At 50.4% G+C, this 15,921-nt stretch overlaps 1 protein-coding gene across 3 annotated transcripts in view; it reads left to right on the plus strand.

Annotated features, from left to right (window-relative positions):
* Positions 1-15,921, plus strand: part of Tnfrsf8 (TNF receptor superfamily member 8) — a 49,674-nt gene that overhangs the window by 21,575 nt on the left and 12,178 nt on the right. For 2 of the 3 annotated variants that reach the window (XM_087906894.1, XM_087906895.1), the window contains exons 5-10: positions 3,509-3,599; positions 3,901-4,067; positions 6,447-6,537; positions 6,880-6,989; positions 10,127-10,225; positions 10,391-10,444. In XM_087906894.1, the coding sequence (XP_087763020.1) occupies positions 3,509-3,599; positions 3,901-4,067; positions 6,447-6,537; positions 6,880-6,989; positions 10,127-10,225; positions 10,391-10,444 (612 nt within the window). The remainder of the gene's footprint in view (positions 1-3,508; positions 3,600-3,900; positions 4,068-6,446; positions 6,538-6,879; positions 6,990-10,126; positions 10,226-10,390; positions 10,445-15,921) is intronic. The other variant, XM_087906896.1, reaches the window with a different exon arrangement.

The following is a 15,921-nucleotide window of genomic DNA, read 5'->3' on the forward strand; positions in this document are numbered from 1 at the left end:
GTAGGAAGCCTCAGGTGTCTACCCTGGGAGTTCCCTGACTAATCAGAGCTGGCTTTCCTGCTTCAGATTTGGGTGTCGGGTGGGAGAGGTACTGAGACATTGGACACCAGTTCAATGCTGAGAAAAAAAATTTCCACCTTGCTTTGTGACCTCAGACCTTACCATCTCCAAGCTTCTAATTTCCTGGAGATATGAAGGAGGGGCTCGTGATCACTGAAGGGTTAAGAATCATGGATCCTCCCTGGTTGCCATTAAAAGTGCTGTTTGGGGGACCAGCCTAGGTTACATAGTGAGACTCTGTCCTCAAGAAAGGGGGTGGTGCTCTTTAGAAGGGAGACATGGGGTGGGAGGTGGGGGGCCAAAAGGGCACCCCCACAACAACACAGCATGCAGGTGCCCCAGCAATGCTGAAGCATGCATGGGCAGCCCGTTTATGGCGGTTCTCCAGTTGTTCCTGTCCTGGGCAGTCCTAGATGCCTGTGCTATTGTCATACCCCACGTTCCACAGTCTTCCTCTATGCTGTCCATCCGCGTGCTTTCCCCTTCGCCTTATCCCGTGCACTCCTCCAAGCAATGCTCTCTTCGGGTATCTGCGTCATTCATTCTCATAACATGGCCGAAGTATCTCAAGCGCTGTTGCCATATCCTGTAGTTCACTTCCTTCTGGAGATGGAGATGTCTCTTAATGTCATCGTTGTGCAGCCCATCTCTTTGTGTGCTGCCTAGAATCCTCCTGAGACACGCTGTCTCAAACACAATCAGCCGCTGTTCTGAGGAGCATTTCATTGTCCAGGTTTCAGAGTTGTCAAGAAGGCAGCTCAAGACAAGTGTCTCATGTACTTGTAATTTTGTTGTTGCCCTTATGTCTCTCGCTGCCCCAACCTTTCCCAGTGCCTGGAATGCAGCCCTCGCTGTCCCTATCCACCTCTTGACGGCTGAAATAGTTCCCTCCTTTGAACTGAGGCTTCCTCCCAGACAGACAGAGTTGACTGTTTGAGGTTCCGACTCTTTATTACAATGTTAAAACCCTGTGTGCCCTTCCCGTGTGTTGTATCTCAGTCTACCCACTGGTATGAAAAGTAAACATCGAGAACGCTAAGATACTGAGATACAAGCTGATGGTAAGGGCTGACAGTTGCAGGCCCTATGGGGATCTTTTTTGGTAACCCGTGTCCATGGCATTTCTGGTTCTGGCTTCGTGGACTCTGTCCGACTGGCTTGTGTCACGGAATGCTCGGTACTAAGGGACACAGATCCCATTGTCTGCAAGCAGAACAGGGTTGCTGAGGGAAAGCGCTCAGGTGGGCCTCAGGTTGCACTTTAGCAAAGCTTGGCACCTGTGGGTGGGGCCGGTCCCCCCCCCCCCCCCACGTGAGGACACACCTTGAGGCTTCTGGAACTTCTCTTCAGCAAGCAGGACAAGGCTGTCTGAGTGGTGTTCCTGATACTGCCACTTGGAGGCGACAGAGGGCTGTCTCTGAAGCTCTGCCATTGCTCACACATGGCTAAGGGACACTTAAAATGTGGCTGGTGGAGCCAGGTGATGGTGCACTTCTTTAATCCCAGCATTCAGGCAGAGGCAGGTGGATCTCTGTAAGTTCAAGGTCAGTCTGGTCTACAGAGCTACAGCCAAGACTACACAAAGAAACACTGTCTTGAGAAAAAATGTAGCTGGTCTAGGATGAGGTGTTCAGTCTATTTCAGTGGGTTTTGATCACCTAATAATAAGCGAGAATGTAATGTATATCATTATATTTATATCTGTTACTGACTGACATGGATCATTATGTAGTTAGGTGATGGCTTTCTGAGATCAGATCTTATTCTGTATCCCAGGACATCTTGTAAGTCACTATGTAGCGAGGCTAGCTTCAAAACAACAGCAATCCCCCTGCCTCATCCTCCAAGTGCCTAGCTTGTGTCTGTGTGTGTGCTTTATTGGGGACTGAACCCAGGGCCTTACAGGTTAGGCAAGTATTATACCACTAAGCAATACTCCTAGACCAGATCAATTTATTATTAAAATTAATTTCTTATTTCTTCATTTATCTTTTGAGACAGAATCACTCCGCTGCTCAGGTTGAGTTTGAACTTGTGATCTTGCTTCTTCACACTCCTGACTGTTGAGATTACAGGCATGTGCCACCATAACCAGATTTATTTTTATTTTTAGATTTAATATCATATATTAAATCTAAAATAACACGCACACACACACACACGAGTGTTTTGCCTGCACATATGTCTGTGTACCACATGCATGCCTAGTGCCCAGAGAGACAAGAAGAGGGTACTGGATTCCTTAAAGCCGGAGTTATAGAAGGTTGTGAGCCACTAGGTGGGCGCTTCAGGTTGAACCCCATCCTCTGGAAGAGTAGCCAGTGTTTTTAGCTACAAAGACATCTCTCAAGACACATCCTCCTCCTTTCCTTGAGGCAGGGTTTCACTATGTAACTCTTGGCTGCCTTGAAACTCACTAAGAAGACCAGGCTGGCCTGGAACTCACAGACCTGGCTACCTCTGCCTCTCAAGTGCTGGGATTAAAAAGGGATGTGCCACCAGCCTTGGCTCTCCTTTTTACCATTTTAAATGTTGTCTCCAGAAAACTCAAGCTGGCACAGTGACCCACAGCACATCCGGTCAGGGGCTCTGCCATGGCCACCTGACTCTTTTCAGCCCTGGAGGCCCATCTCCCAGAAGGCAGCTCTCGGGGATAGAGGCTTTCTAGTCGTGAAAGGAGAAAGAAACTTGTGTTCCTGTGAAGAGTGCAGCTGTCACTGTTCTGCCCAAAGCTATCATAGACTTCCTCCGCAATCATCGAGTGTTTTCAGGGCAGACTCCATTAGCCCCTTTCCGTGACTGGGGAGTTTGACCCCTGGAGGTGGCAGTCGAGTAGCCCAAGGACACAGAACGTCCTCTACCAGCCATGCCTGGACGCTCTGCTGAAGTTTGTCAACTTCCTCACACTGCTGACCTTGCTGTGGTCACCTCTGCTGAAGCCGTCAGGGCATCTGCTAATCCACGTGGGTCCCTTTCTCAGAGATGAGATTGGAGCTGAGGTGCGGAAAGGGACATGCTGTTTGTTGAGCACTTCCTGCTTATTATTACATAGCGCGACAGACTCATTTACACGCTGGGCAGCCTGGTGAGGACGCCCGGCATACAAGGATATGGGTACCTGATGTGTGTGTGTGCGTATGCATGTGTGTAAAATGAAAAGTATGGAGAACAGTGCTGCGTGGCTTCAGGTATGGCTGAAGCCAGGGACTCTGCCTTTTCCCACCTCTCATTTATATCTGTGTTTTGTCTGTGAACTGGTAAGCAACCAGCAACTATAGGTTTGCACCCTGCAACCCAAGAGGAGGGATAGTGAGGAGATGCTGGGAAAGCCGTCGTCTCTGTGTGGCTACTGTCATCTATGACTTTGCTTGTGGTGGTGGCAGTTCTGCTCCTGGAGACTCTGGGTTCCTCCGTGTCTGTTCTGAAGCCATTGCTGTCCCCGTTGCAGGCACAGCAGAGAAGGACACTGTCTGTGAGCTGCCTCCCCCAGGACCTGGCCCTGATTGCTCCAACCCAGATGACTGCAAGACATTTACTAGGTGACTCCTGGTCTCCTTTGTACCCCTCCGGGTGACCTTTGGATGGGCCACTCTGTCTCGGGGCACATAGGTGCATGGGTAGGGTCAGCTCAGGCTGTAGGACTCTAGGGTGGTCACCAGTCATTGGGGACCCTGCTGTGTGTGTCCCAGAAGACTTAGAGAATGTAGCTCTTGCTCTCAGGAGCTCATAGCAGGGCCAATGAGTGCTGAGACAGGAGCCTTTCTCCATAGACACTAATCCCCAAGCCCAGACCTCCTTGGCTTGTAGAGTGATCAAGCTTGTGTCTGGCTTCTTCTCCAGCCATGCCATTCCTCAGGCCACACCCACTCTAAAGCCCTCAGCCACTGCCAGTCTGAAGAGCTCGCTGCCAGAAGAGAACACCCACCTTGTGCAGGAAGATGCTGCTGAGCTGTCGAAGGCTCCAGAGTCTCTGTCTTCCCAGACAAGGGAGCCCAGTCCAGACCCAGGTACTGTTTGCTTGAAGCTGTGGCAGTTTCACAGGGTGCTGCTGTCTGATGAGGGGCCCTAGCTGCCCAGTGGGGTCAGAAGAACGTCTCTAGGGCACAGCTCCTGAGGCTGAGACTCAAGGGCCAGAGGTCCTGAGAGGCCTATTTCATTCCCAGAATGTCTGAGTGTCCTGCACGCCAGGGTCTAGAACAGGGGCTGGGTGTCCCTGTTCTGTACTCAGGGTGCTAGTGACAGAGCAGGTGGGCTCTGCCTGTGGCCCCTAAGTATCCTCTTCATGGCTCCTGTGGTGGAGGACGCTGCTTCTATTTCACTTCTCTGTTTGTTTTGTTTTAAAGATTAATTTATTATGTATACAGGGTTCTGCCTGCATGCATGCCTGCACGCCAGAAGAGGGCACCAGATCTCATTATAAATGGTTGTGAGCCACCATGTGGTTGCTGGGAATTGAACTCTGGAAGAACAACCAGTGCTCTTAACCACTGAGCCATCTCTCCAACTCCCGAGAAATGTTAATAAGATGCCTTTGTTGTTGGTTTTATTCTTATTTTATTTTATTTTTTTTTGAGAGAGAGAGAGAGTGAGAGAGAGGGTTTTGCTCTATAGCACTAGCTGGCTCAGAATTCATTTTGTAGCCCTGGTTAGTTTTTTTTGTCTACTTGATACAAACTAGAGTCATTTGAAAAGAGGGAACTTCAATTGGGAAAATGCCCCAACCAAATTGGCCTCTGGGCAGGTAAACTTGTGTGGCATTTTTTGATTGTAGGTGTGCCTGCCCACCATGCCTGACTGATTTTTTTTTTTTAGGTCAAAATCTTAAAAAAAAAAAAACCCAAAAAACAAAAAGCAAAGCAAATTTGTAGCATTATCAGGTCCCACTGATACAAGGGAACGGATCTGATGAGAATTTACCAGGGCCAGTCGGACTGGGACTGAACGAGGACGTGATCTAGCCAGATTCTCGGAATTTGGCCGGATTCTCTGACTGTGGCTGGCCCGGGGTCTTTCTGAAAAGCCATTGACTATGACACTGGGACCTGTTTCCTCTGCATATGCTGGATTTTGGGGATCCAGTCTGTTTGGACGCTCGCCTTCCTGGACCTGGAGGGAGGGGGAGGGAGCTGGAGCTTCCCACAGGGCAGGAAACCCTGACTGCCCTGGGGGACGGAGGGGAAGGAGGGGGGGAGTGGGGGAAGTGGGAGGGTGTTGGGAGGGGGGGCGGAAATGGAAACTTTTATATAATAAAAAAAAAATGAAAAAAAAAATCCGAAAAAAACAAAAACCAAACTTGTAGCATTATCAGGTCTGATGATGCAGAGCTTTAACCCCAGCACTTGGGAGGCAGAGGCAGGGGGAATCTCAGTGAGTTTGAGACCAGTCTGGGCTACAGAGTGAGTTCCAGGCTGGCCAGTGCTATAGTGAGACCCTATTTCACCCTCCTACTCAGCCGCTCACCCACCTGCCCAGCTAACCAACCAACCAAACACACACCAACAGAACAACCACCTGTAATTTTATGTGGCCAATGCAAAAATCAGGGTTTGTGTATGTGTGTGTGTGTGTGTGTGTGTGTGTGTACGCTCCATCTCTGTGGCAAGCACACCATATCTTTATAAGGGAAAGGGGTTCTTTTTAGCTCTCAGTTGGGGAGATTTTTGTCTGCAGCTGCTTGGGCCTGAGGCAGCTGATCGCCCCAGAAACTGCTCACCTCACGGCAGCCAGGAAACAGAGAAACGGAGAGGAGGGGCAGGCTCTCTTTCATGGATGTACCCCTAAGGACCGCTCTCCCTCCCACTGGGCTCTGAAACCCCACTCCCTTTGTGTGTGTGTGTGTGTTTGTGTGTGTGTGTGTGTGTGTGTGTGTGTGTATGGTGTGTGTGAGTGTGGTGTGTGTGTGGTGTGGGTGAGTGAGTGTGTGGTGTGGGTGTGGTGTGGGTGAGTGTGTGTGTGTGTGTGGGGGTGTGGGTGAGATGCATCTGGGGGTCAGAGGATGATCTGTGGGAGTCAGTTCTCTCCTTCCACCATTGGGTCCCAGGGATCCAATTTAGGTCGTCACACTTGGCAGGAAGTGTCTTTACCTGCTGAGCCATCTTGCTGATCTCTAGACTTCTTTTAAATAAAAGTAGAAGCTGCCAGGTACCATTCCCACGCCACCACAGTCTCTCCAATTTGATCTTTTAGAACATAATCCCGCTGGTCTTTGCCAGCTGTAGCCAAGAATTGTGTGTTACAGGGGACTACAGCCCACTGCCTCCCACCGTCTCCCACCACCTCCCACCGCCTCCCACCACCTCCCACCGCCTCCCACTGCGTGTTAGTCAAGTCTTTCCTGGAGATTCAGAGTCTCTGGTACGGGTTCTAATATATCATCATCCCTATAGATACTGCAGAGATGAATATGACCTCAGAGCTGCCATCTTCAGGGACCCTTCCTGACTTCAGCACCTCAGAAAGCAGTGAGGAGCCTGCCAGGTGACTCCTAACCCCTCCTGTAGACAGGATGGAATGGCCCCTGTATGCTCAGGTATTGCCCGGGGTGGTCTGGGCTGTCATCCGGCCCGTAGATCTTTGGTGGGGTTGGGGGGACACAACTGTGTGTCCGTCTTCATGATGACAGGATTGTGAAGCCAGGTCTAGAAACTCAATCCCTGCCACCACAATGCCTGACAAGACTGTGCAGATGCTTTGGGTTCCCAGGCCCTCTCTGCCTCTCTAGAGCCAGAATCACCCTTCACAAAAGGGGTGATTAGACACACACCCCTTTTGCAAGGCAATTGTGATTGTCATCCCTGTCCTGGGTTTCCTTTGGTACAGTACCGCCTACAGTACCGCCTCTACCCTGAGCCTCCTGGTAGATGCCCAGACCAGCAGCAGGATGCAGCCCACTTCTCCCTTGTCCACAGGAACACCTTTTCTGGATCCAGGTATTGATTGCTCATTGTCCAAAGCCAGGGGTGGAGGGGTTTCCTTCCAGGACCATGGCCTCAGGTGGAATGTGGAAAGAGATTGATCTCAGCTTCCTGCCTTTTAGGACTGCAGCGAGGCTCTCTCCCTTCCTAATGCTATTTCATTCTTGGGACAGGACTTTTCTTCATGACTTCATCCTGATGACCTATAATTGATATCTAAAATAGAGTTGCTAGGCTGGGGGGTGTGGCTCAGTTGGTTGAGTATTTATTGAGAATGCCCTCCCTCAGACCTTGGGTTTGATCCCTACTAGGGTATACGTGGGAATTAGTACTGTATATCTGTAATCCCGGTGCTGAGCATGGTGGTATGTGTCTGTAATCCCAGTGCTGAGCATGGCGGTGTCTGTAATCCCAGTGCTGAGCATGGCGGTGTGTGTCTGTAATCCCAGTGCTGAGCATGGCAGTGTCTGTAATCCCAGTGCTGAGCATGGCAGTGTCTGTAATCCCAGTGCTGAGCATGGCAGTGTCTGTAATCCCAGTGCTAAGCATGGCAGTGTGTGTAATCCCAGTGCTGAGCATGGCAGTGTGTGTCTGTAATCCCAGTGCTGAGCATGGTGGTGTCTGTAATCCCAGTGCTGAGCATGGCAGTGTGTGTGTCTGTAACCCCAGTGCTGATCATGGCGGTGTCTGTAATCCCGGTGCTGAGCATGGCAGTGTGTGTCTGTAATCCCGGTGCTGAGCATGGCAGTGTCTGTAATCCCGCTGCTAAGCATGGCGGTGTGTGTCTGTAATCCCGGTGCTGAGCATGGCGGTGTCTGTAATCCCAGTGCTGAGCATGGCAGTGTCTGTAATCCCAGTGCTGAGCATGGCAGTGTCTGTTATCCCAATGCTGAGCATGGCAGTGTCTGTAATCCCAGTGCTGAGCATGGCGGTGTCTGTAATCCCAGTGCTGAGCATGGCGGTGTCTGTAATCCCAGTGCTGAGCATGGCGGTGTCTGTAATCCCAGTGCTGAGCATGGCGGTGTCTGTAATCCCAGTGCTAAGCATGGTGGTGTGTGTCTGTAATCCCGCTGCTAAGCATGGTGGTGTGTGTCTCTAATCCCGGTGCTGAGCATGGCGGTGTCTGTAATAATTTCAGTGCTGAGAGGTGAAGGTAGAAGTTAAAGGTCGGTGTCTGTAATAATTTTAGTGCTGAGAGGTAAAGGTAGAAGTTAAAGGTTGAACCAGTGAGATGGCTCCCTTGCCATCTGCTCTGCCAAGGATGTAAACTCAAGGACCTGAGTTTGATCTCCGGAAAATATGTAGAGATGGAAGAAGAGAACTGATTTCACACACCTAACACATGCATGTGCACATGCATGCACGCACAGACACACAAACACAAATAAGAAAAATTCTTTAAAACAAAACTCTAGGTGTGGAGGCACGTGCTTTTAATCCTAGCACTCAGGTAGCAGAGGCAGGAGATCTCTGTAAATTCAGAGCCAGCCTGGTCTACATGACGAGTTCCAGGTCAGACAGGGCTACCTAGTGAGACCCTGTCTCAAGGGAAAAAAATGTTTTTAAAGGTTACTTCTGCTATGTAGCCAGTTTAAGGCCAGCCTGGCCACAGAAAACCCTCTGAAAAAAGAAGTTATTGGATGAGTTACTGAATGACTGGGAGTTTAATTCCTCTCGCCGTCAGTTTCCTCAGCTGTGAAATGGAAAGCGAGTAGACACCCAGGGTTGGCAGCATATATAGCCCTAGGCAGTTGCTGTTCATGCACTCTGCAGTCGGTTTTAGGACTAGCAGTACTGGTTATGGACACAAGATGGCAGTAGTTCTCAAGTTAACAGTTCTCAGCGTGCCTTGCGTCTCAGCTGGCAAAGTGCTTGCCTAGCATGACAGAGGGCCTGGGCGCCATTCCCAGAGTCACATAAACCGGATGTGGTTGGTAGGACACACATGTAATCCCAGCTCTGAGGAGGTGGAGGTAGGTAATTCTGAGATCTCAATCATCCTTGGCTACACAGCAAGTTTGAGGCTACCCTGGATCTTGGCCCAATACCAAACAAAGGATACTTGAGCAGTCACACCTGAGACCTGTTGTACCCAACTAGCAATTGAATAATTAAGATCAACAGAATAGGGCTCAGGCATGGGCTAGGCTGGGTTAGTGGTAGAGCACTTGCCGCAGACGCATTATGTCCTGTGTTTGATCCTTAATCCGTGTGCTGTGTGTGCTGTGTGTGTGTGTAAGAAGGATGTGGGATACTGAAGTCGCCTGACCTGGGTGGTGACTCTCAAGGTGACTTTGGACAAGCTTCAGTCTCCCAGTTTCTCAAAGCCCTCTGAGCCCTTTAGCTTTGAGAAAAAAATGGCGCATTTATGTGTGATGTGTTTGTGTGTGTGTGTGTGTGTGCGCGCGCGCGCATGCCCACGCCATGGTGCATGTGTGGAAGCTAGAGCCCCCCCTCCACCCCGTCCCACCTTGCTGCGGTCGGTTCTGGATGTTGAGCTCAGGTCATCAGGCTTGCAAGGGCTTTGCCCTCTGAGCCATCCCATCATCCCCTCGTTTGTTGAGACCACGTGCTGAGGCCGCTCGGTGCAGAGCCGACCCTGAGCCTGCCCTCAGGAGCTGATGGTCTCGGAGAGTTTGCCTAACCAGCTTCTGCCCTCCCTATCCCAACTAGCCATAGCTCTCGGCCCCCTGAAGTTCAATCCCTTCTTTTCTCTCACTCTTTTTTGTTTATTATTTATTTTATATTTAATATGGGGTTCTCTCTATGTAGCCTTGACTGGCCTGGAACTAGTTACGTAGAGCAGTCTAACCTCAAACTCAGAGATCCACATCCCTCTGCCTCCCTAGTGCTGGGGTTACAGGCGTGCGCCACCGTACCTGACTCATTCTGATTCCTTGAGGCCTTAGTTTCTCACCCTTGAAATGGTTTGTTTTTCTTACTTTCTGAGTTAGCTGGTCAGCTTCCTGGAACCAGGTGAGGGAGGGCAAGCAGAGAAAGGCTGAATCAGATGGTCCATCTGCTCACCTTAGTGGGAGCCATGTCCCTGGAGAAGGAGGAAGTGGGCTATGCCTGGGGTTGTCCTCTATGGCTGCAGGGAAGGGCCCTGGCTCCTAGCTGTGCACAGAGTACAGGCTGGCACTGTGTTTCAGGGCCCATGCTCCTCTGGCTGGCCATGGCGATGCTGCTCATTGGCTCTAGCTCCTTCTTCCTGTGTCACTGGAAGGCCTGCAGGAGGCGGATCCAACAGAGTAGGTGCTTGTGTCTTGGGGTCCTGGGGAGGGTGGCTGCTTTATGCTGGCCTGCCCTGGGTGCCTGCCCTGGGTGCCTGCCCTGGGTGCCTGCCCTGGGTGCCTGCCCTGCCTGTCCCCACCCTGCTGCTCACCCCCTAAGCCCCACTCTTGATATCTTTGCAGAGTTTCACCTGAACTACCTAACCCAGACCTTCCAGCCAAAGACGGAGCAGGGGGGTGAGTATCTGGTCGTGCAGAGGACCGCCTGGGCCAGGGTGGACAGGTGCGCGACTGTCGTGGGCTCCGGAGCTGGGCCGACTCACACCAAGACACTGTCCACCAAGGGGGTATTGAGATAGAGAAGTTTCATAAGTACATGCGCGTACCTCCTAAGCACGCCCCAGTCGAGGGGGTTTTTGTATTTTGCTGGTTTCAAGCTTGTTTCCATGAGCTGCCAGGCACGGCTTATTGAAACCAGTGTTTGCTTTCTTGACATTTTTCTAGTATTAGAGTTTCCATTGCCGTCAGTTGATTTTTTTCTCTCCAAACATTCGTGAGAACAGTTTTGTTATAACAAGAAAGATAGAAAAAAAAAGAAAAGAAAAGATGAAAAAAAGACAAACAAAACACCTGAAGAAGCTGGGCTTACAAGGAGCTGAGTGAGTCTGGGGTCAATATTGTGTCTGAGCCTGGTTCTGGGCCACTGGCTTCCACTCGGTCCCTTGATGTCTAGGTTTCCAAGGCTGAAATGAGCGCAGGTTTAAATCAGGGTGAGCACACACAGTCCAGATGACCATATCCAGGCCTGGGCAGCGTGGGCCTGAGCAGGGTGTGCAGGGCCAGGGTAGGGTGGGCATGGCCTGGGCAGCATGGGGCTGAGTAGGGTGTGCATGGCGAGGGTAGGGTGGGCATGGCCTGGGCAGCAGGGATCTGTCCTGGAGCGGTGCGTTGTAAAGGAACATTTATTCATTTCATTGCTGTTGTCATGAGCATATCTTCAGCGCAGGCTTTGTCTGGCGATAGGCTCTCCTAGATTTTCCAACCTTCCAGACAAGTGTGACAGCTGGTAAGAGGGGACAGCCGTGGGACAGGTGAATGTGTTCCAGCCTCACTCACTCCTCCTCTGCAGGGAGACTATTGTTCCCCTGGTAGAGGAATAAGAGGAATAAGATCAGGAACCTATAGTTAATACAGGTGCAATCAGGTGCCCGTCACCCATCACCTGAATTGGTCTGACATTAAGGCAAAGTGTCCTTGGTACCTTTGCAAAGGACAGAAACCACTCCTGGGGTGGCCTTTTCAGCACCCACCACTACTGCTTTCATTTCCCAGATGAGCTGCATGAAGCCCATGTCAGCTGGCAAAGGCCACATGGGAGCTGACAGCAGGATGGAGATTTGTTGTTGTTGCTGGGGTCACCATAAGCAGAGTGTCGCTCGCTGGGGTCTCCATGAGCAGGGTGTCTCTCCCTGGGGTCTCCATGAGCAGGGTGTCTCTCGCTGGGGTCTCCAGGAGCAGGGTGTCTCTCGCTGGGGTCTCCATGAGCAGGGTGTCTCTCCCTGGGGTCTGCAGGAGCAGAGTGTCTCTCGCTGGGGTCTCCATGAGCAGGGTGTCTCTCGCTGGGGTCTCCATGAGCAGGGTGTCTCTCGCTGGGGTCTCTATGAGCAGGGTGTCTCTCACTGGGGTCTCCATGAGCAGGGTGTCTCTCGCTGGGGTCTGCAGGAGCAGGGTGTCTCTCGCTGGGGTCTCCATGAGCAGGGTGTCTCTCGCTGGGGTCTCCATGAGCAGGGTGTCTCTCCCTGGGGTCTCCATGAGCAGGGTGTCTCTCGCTGGGGTCTCCAGGAGCAGGGTGTCTCTCGCTGGGGTCTCCATGAGCAGGGTGTCTCTCCCTGGGGTCTGCAGGAGCAGAGTGTCTCTCGCTGGGGTCTCCATGAGCAGGGTGTCTCTCACTGGGGTCTCCATGAGCAGGGTGTCTTATTCTCAGCACTGTTGACCTTTGTCAGTGGATAGTTGTTTGCTGTAGAGCTTGAGCTGGGCATTGTAAGATGTTTAGCAGCCTGCCAGATGCCGGGAATACCCCTCCTCAGCTATGACAGAGCCCAGAACAGGCAGTCGGGTTACCATTTTTTCCTATTTTTAACTAATTAATCTTGAGACAGAGTTTCTTGTAGCTCAGGCTGACCTCAAACTTGCTATTCAGCTGAGGATGACCTTGAACTTCTAACCTTTTTACCTTTGAAGTGCTGAGATTACATGAATTGTGCTGGCATGCCCAGTTTACACATAGCTGGAGATAGAACCTATGGTCTCATACATGCTAGCCAAGCACTCTTCAATGAAGCTACATCCCCACCCTTCAGTTCGTCCCCTTGGTCCTCATTTTAATATACACCTGAACACCTGAATACCTTGACTGTTTTTGATGTGTATATGGGGGCAGGTGTGCGCGTGTGTGTGTGCGCGCGCGTGCGAGTTTGAGTGCAGTTGACTGTAGGGGGTTACAGGTGGTTGTGAGCCACTTGACATGGGTGCTAGGAATTGAGCTACAGTCCTCTGGAAGAACAGTATGTCATGTGCTCTTTTTTGTTGTCTTTTTTTTCTGAGGCAGGGTTTCTCTCTGTAGCCCTGGCTATGCTGAAGTTGCACCTTGTAGACCAGGTTGGTCTTTGACTCACAGAAATCCACCTGCCTCTGACTTCTGGGGAATAGAGGCGTGTACCACCGTGCCTGGCTAAGCAGTAGTGCTCTTAACCACGGAGCCATCTCTCCAGCCCCTACCTTGCTGTTATCACAGAAAGATAGAGGCAGAAAAAGATTCTTTTGCTCTGATAGAATTTCAGGTTTCCAGAAGTTGTAAACACAGTATGGAAAACTTACCTTTTCCAAAACAGTTTTGAGAGTATCTTACCAGGCTCTATTTCTTACCACCCTTGAATACCTCCCTGTATGTTTCCTAATAACCAGGGCTCTGCAGTACCACCAGAATCAGAACTCAGTCTGCTCTGTCACTACCAATCAGTGCTCAGACCAGACTCTGCTTGTTTGCCTGTTTCTTCTTCTTCTTCCCCTTCCTCTTTCTCCTCTTTTTCTTCCTCCTCTACCTCCTCTTCCTTCTTCTTTTCTGGTTTTTGAGATAGTGTCTCTCTGTGTAGTTCTGGAACTTGCTCTATAGACCAGGCTGACCTCGAACTCACAGAGATCTGTTAACAGAAGTTTCTATCCCACCTGCAGCTGGTCCTGCAGCTCTTCAGTCCCAAAGAAATACACAGAGGCTTATATTGATTATAAACTGTTTGGCCTATTAGTTCAGGCTTATTATTAACTTGCTCTTACAACTTAAATTAACCCATAATTCTTGTCTATGTTTAGCCATGTGGCTTGGTACCTTTTCTCATCTTGCTTGTACTGCATCTGGGTGGTGACTGCATCTCTGCCTGTCCTTTTCCTAGAATTCTCTTAGTCTGGTTGCCCCACCTGTACTTCATGCCTGGCTATTGGTCAATCAGCGTTTTATTAAACTAATACGAGTGACAAATCTTTACAGTGTACAAAAGCATTATCTCACAGCAGAGCCCTGCCTCCCGAGTGCTGGGATTAAAGGTGTGTGCCATGACACCTTACCAGACTGGGTTTCTCCATGTGTCCTAATGATGTCTGTGGCTTGGATCTCATGCTGCCGTTGGTAAGCAGGTCTGTGGTGTCCCCTCTCATCTGGGCCAGTTCCCAGGCTCTTTCTTTGGTATCATGGCCTTGATACCAGGTAGAGTCGTGAGCTGATCTGGCTTGTGGTCCTGACCTAGGTTCCATCTAATATTTCTCTGAAAATGGACTTGGGCCCCAGTCTTCCGCACTGGGCTCTTTGGGGAGCTTCCTGCCAGGCATCCATCGGTTGCCTTCATGGTGCTTGGAGCACTCTCGCAAGCCCACCAGCCAGACCACACTTTGATAATGCCTTGGTAGTGACTGTTCCAGGAGGGTTTTGAGACTGTGCCAGTGACCCCTTCTGCTCTTTATCATGCTTTTGTTTCTTGTTAGTGTATTTGCATCTGTGTGGACTCATGGGTTTCTTTCATTATTTTAATGTTGCCATCATTGTAGCAGATTCTTGATCACTGTCCCAGAGCTGGGGAGCAGGAATCCCTCAGGACATGTCCTCATCCTCTTGAGTTGGCAGTGCCTCTTTTGTTGGTTTGTTTTTGATTTTTTGAGATAGGGTCTCACACGGCCCAGCTGTCCTCAGCCATGGTATGTAGTTGAGACTATCTTTGAATTTGTCTTTTTTATGTTTCTATTTATATTATTTATATTTGAGACCAGTTCTCACTGTGTAGCCCTGATTGACATGAATACAGGGATCCACCTGGTTCTACCTCCCGGGTTGCTGGGGCTCCGGGTGTGTACCACCACACTATTTTGAGTTGCAGGGGATTGTCCTCTTCTCTGAAGGTCTTTCAGGTGATCGCTCCTCCTAGGAAGCCCATTGACTAGGCCTGCTGGGTTCCCAGTAGCAAACTTCTACCTTGGGACTATCCTGCCTCCCACAGCTGTGTCAGGTCAGGACTGACAGGGAAAGCTCAGGGAGGGGCGGGACAGAGCTTTGAATCCTGCTTCCGTGCTCAGCACTCACAACTCTAGCCTTCGGAGCAGCTCAGGAGATACCAATCGGCTGGGCCACCGCTGTACATAATGTCCTGGACTTGCATCCTAGGGTGCCGGATGGATTTACGAGAATATTTTGATTATTCCAAAAAACCAGGAAACCAACAAATGAGGACAAGCAGGCCAAAGCAACGGCTTGAGGGGAAGAGTGCTTGGGCAATCTGAACTCTGCCCTTGGCAGGATCCGCTTTGGATCTTTCTCAGAGTACTCATGGGTTGGAAAGGGCTGTTGACAGATGCTGCGGCTTCTAGATTCTGCCTCTTAAGCTTTTTTTTTTTTTAAATTTTTATTTATTTATTTACTTTTTGGCTTTTCGAGACAGGGTTTGTCTGTGTAGACCTGACTGTCCTGGAACAGCTCTTTAGACCAGACTGGCCTTGAACTCAAAAATCTGCCTGCCTCTGCCTCCTCAGTGCTAGGATCAAAGGCATGCACCATCACCTCCTGCCTTAGATTCTGTCTTTTTTTTTTTTTTTAACCTTGATGTTAGTGCATGCTTGTTTCTGAGAGTTAAATCTGTATTTTTGTTTCTCCTGTTATAGAGTGTCTAAGCTGTGTTGGCCTCCAGGGCGTCACAGGTGTCCTCAGCACCTTTCCTCGATACAGGGTCTCTCTGTGTAGCCTCAGCTGGCCCTCACTCTGTAGACCAGGCTAGCCTTGAACTCATAGAGATCCACCTGCCTCTGCCTCTGCCTCCTGAGTGCTGGGGTTAGAGGCATGTGCCCAGCTCAAGATTTCACTTTTTAGAAGAGTTTTAGGATAAAAGAACTCTGTTCCTTCTGCCCTGAGTTCTCCCTGAAGTCCCATCGCAGCTGCGGGAGGCAGGACAGACGTTTACTGGGAACCCAGCAGGTTTAGTCAATGGGTTCCTTAGGTAGAGAGATGGCCTGGAAGGCTCCAGAAAAGAGGCGAGCAACTCAAAATATCGCGGTGATACACACTTGGAGCCTCAGCACTGGAGACAGAGGCAGGTGGTATATGCCTTGAATCCCCGCAGAGGCAGGTGGATCTCTGTGTTCATACCAGCCAGGGGCTACATAGTGAGACCCTGTTT

This window comes from Myodes glareolus, chromosome 6 (assembly GCF_982192425.1).
Source record: "Myodes glareolus chromosome 6, mMyoGla1.1, whole genome shotgun sequence".
NCBI classification, from domain to species: domain Eukaryota; kingdom Metazoa; phylum Chordata; class Mammalia; order Rodentia; family Cricetidae; genus Myodes; species Myodes glareolus.